At 75.8% G+C, this 570-nt stretch overlaps 1 protein-coding gene across 1 annotated transcript in view; it reads right to left on the reverse strand.

Annotated features, from left to right (window-relative positions):
• Nucleotides 1-570, reverse strand: part of MIB2 (mindbomb E3 ubiquitin protein ligase 2) — a 6,443-nt gene that overhangs the window by 3,115 nt on the left and 2,758 nt on the right. Inside the window, exons 3-5 of the mRNA XM_004695281.2 lie at nt 475-568; nt 212-406; nt 4-146 (exon numbers count right to left, since the gene is read on the reverse strand). Coding sequence (XP_004695338.1) covers nt 4-146; nt 212-406; nt 475-568 — 432 coding nt within the window. The remainder of the gene's footprint in view (nt 1-3; nt 147-211; nt 407-474; nt 569-570) is intronic.

Consider the following 570-nt stretch of genomic DNA (forward strand, 5'->3'; position numbering starts at 1 on the left):
CACCTCCAGCACCCTGGGGGGCCGCCCGCTGTGGCCCCCCTGCGCCTCCCTCGGAGCATCTGTGTCCAGCGGGCCCTTGGCCTTGTCCCCACGCGGGCAGGGCTGGCCGTCGGTGCTCACCCTGCGCTGCAGCTCAGCCGGCTGGCCTGGGGGCACGGGCGGGTCAGGAGGAGCCCCCAAGCCGGCGCCCCCACGCCCGGCTGTCCCTTACCGAGCCTGGGGAGGTGGCCCTTGTAGTAGAAGCCGCCGGCCGCCTCGCCCACACACTTGAGGTCCACCTTGCCCTTATGGCCCACGCGGTACACGTTGGTGCTGCCGTCCGCCCAGGTCACGCTGGCCACGCTCCGGCCGGTCTCCACGTCCCAGCCGCGGATGTCCACCACGCGGCCGGGCTTCCCCTCCCCTCCTGCGGGGGGCCGCGGCTGAGCCAGGGCAGCGCCGCCTCCCGCCCCCTGCGCCGCGGGCCCCACTCACCGTCCTGCGAGCCCCACTCCCAGTCCGGGCCTCGCACCACCTTGGCGCCCTGGAAGATGCCCCTCAGCGGCGTCCGCGGGAGGCCCTGGCGGGGAC

This window comes from Condylura cristata, unplaced genomic scaffold, assembly GCF_000260355.1.
Source record: "Condylura cristata isolate star-nosed mole 26May11 unplaced genomic scaffold, ConCri1.0 scaffold00058, whole genome shotgun sequence".
Taxonomy (NCBI): Eukaryota; Metazoa; Chordata; class Mammalia; order Eulipotyphla; family Talpidae; genus Condylura; species Condylura cristata.